The sequence below is a fragment of the Danio aesculapii genome, chromosome 20 (genome assembly GCF_903798145.1).
Source record: "Danio aesculapii chromosome 20, fDanAes4.1, whole genome shotgun sequence".
Lineage (NCBI taxonomy): Eukaryota > Metazoa > Chordata > Actinopteri > Cypriniformes > Danionidae > Danio > Danio aesculapii.
In genome coordinates, this window is record NC_079454.1 from 8,327,772 (window position 1) to 8,329,198 (window position 1,427).

The 1,427-nt window shown below is 33.8% G+C and overlaps 1 protein-coding gene across 1 annotated transcript in view; it reads left to right on the forward strand.

Annotated features, from left to right (window-relative positions):
* prdx6 (peroxiredoxin 6) overlaps nucleotides 1–1,214 on the forward strand; it is a 17,932-nt gene extending 16,718 nt beyond the window's left edge. Inside the window, exons 4-5 of the mRNA XM_056481508.1 lie at nucleotides 542–688; nucleotides 874–1,214. Coding sequence (XP_056337483.1) covers nucleotides 542–688; nucleotides 874–999 — 273 coding nt within the window. The 3' untranslated portion in view covers nucleotides 1,000–1,214. The remainder of the gene's footprint in view (nucleotides 1–541; nucleotides 689–873) is intronic.
* Nucleotides 1,215–1,427: the final 213 nt, after the last annotated feature.

Here is a 1,427-nt window from a genome sequence, read left to right on the forward strand (position 1 = left end):
GTCAGGTTCATATTCTCTTTTATTTTATTATTATTATTATTATTGTTGTTGTTGTTGTAAACCAGTCAGGATTTTTTTTCTCCTTTTATAACTTGCCTTGGTAATTCAGAAAAAAGTGAACAGCCAGAAGACATATAATTTTACAAAAAGTTTTGAAAATGTATGTGATCTGGCAAATTACGCACCGTTGAAACGAATCTCTAAACTTTCAAAATAAATATTGTTTTATTATTATTATTATTTGTGCACTTTGGTGTAAATGATGCTAACATGGGGATTTATGGCTCTGTTCAGGAGGAAAAATAACTCCTTTTGAGAACTACCTTAAGTATTTTTTTTACATAATGCTTTACTTTTTAGTCTGGAAAAAAAAAACTTTCTGAAAAGTCCAAAGTCTCAGAATTGCCCAGATGTATTACTGTTTTACCTGCAGTTTTTTTGCTTAATTGACCAGTTATGAAGCCGACAGGGTTCATGTCCTTGTGTTTTATTTATTAATTTATTTATTTGTTCATCTCTTAACATGTTTCTTATGTTTCAGGTGTTTGTGGTAGGTCCTGACAAGAGGTTGAAGCTTTCTATTCTCTATCCCGCCACTACGGGGCGCAATTTCGATGAGATTCTTCGTGTTGTTGACTCTCTGCAGCTGACTGCTACAAAAAAAGTGGCCACACCGGTAGACTGGAAGGTGAGAGACAGTCTTTGTTTTGTTGTACTGTCTATGAGTCTCTTTCCTTCCTTCCTTTATGATAAAATACAAATAAACATATAATTGTGCTAATTTGACTATTGCATAAATGTGATCATTGTTTGTATGAAATCCTTGAATGTATATTTCAATTGGCTTTTTTTAATTTATTTATTTTTTTAAAGCCTGGTCAAGAGGTCATGGTCATCCCATCTCTCTCAGATGAAGAGGCCAACAAGCTTTTCCCGGCTGGTTTTACCCTCAAAGAAGTGCCTTCTGGGAAGAAATACATACGCTACACTAAACCATAACCGAGGCCTGAAGGGCAGCACTGTAGAAAAACTGCATTTACCTGCACATCATGTTTAGTCCACTTGATATGGTGTGTTCAAACCACCTGCAAGTAATCAGTCATCACCAGAATTCAGTTTATATACAGTAAGTCACACACCATAAGGTCAATATATACATATATAAGTATTGTATTGTGCCTTAGTTTCAATAAAATATCCCTTTTGTTATTAAATGAGTTTTCTTTTGGACTGGACATATTTCGAGTTTTAGTTTTTGATTTGTTTGCTGTTCATCTAATAGTATGCATATATTAATCAATAGGGGTTCACTGTGTATGAGCTGCACAATAAACAAAAGGACACACAGTAAAATATAGATATTTTCTTAATGGGATTTAACCAGGTTTGTTCGTCTGGTCACACTTTACAATAAAGTTTCTTTAGCT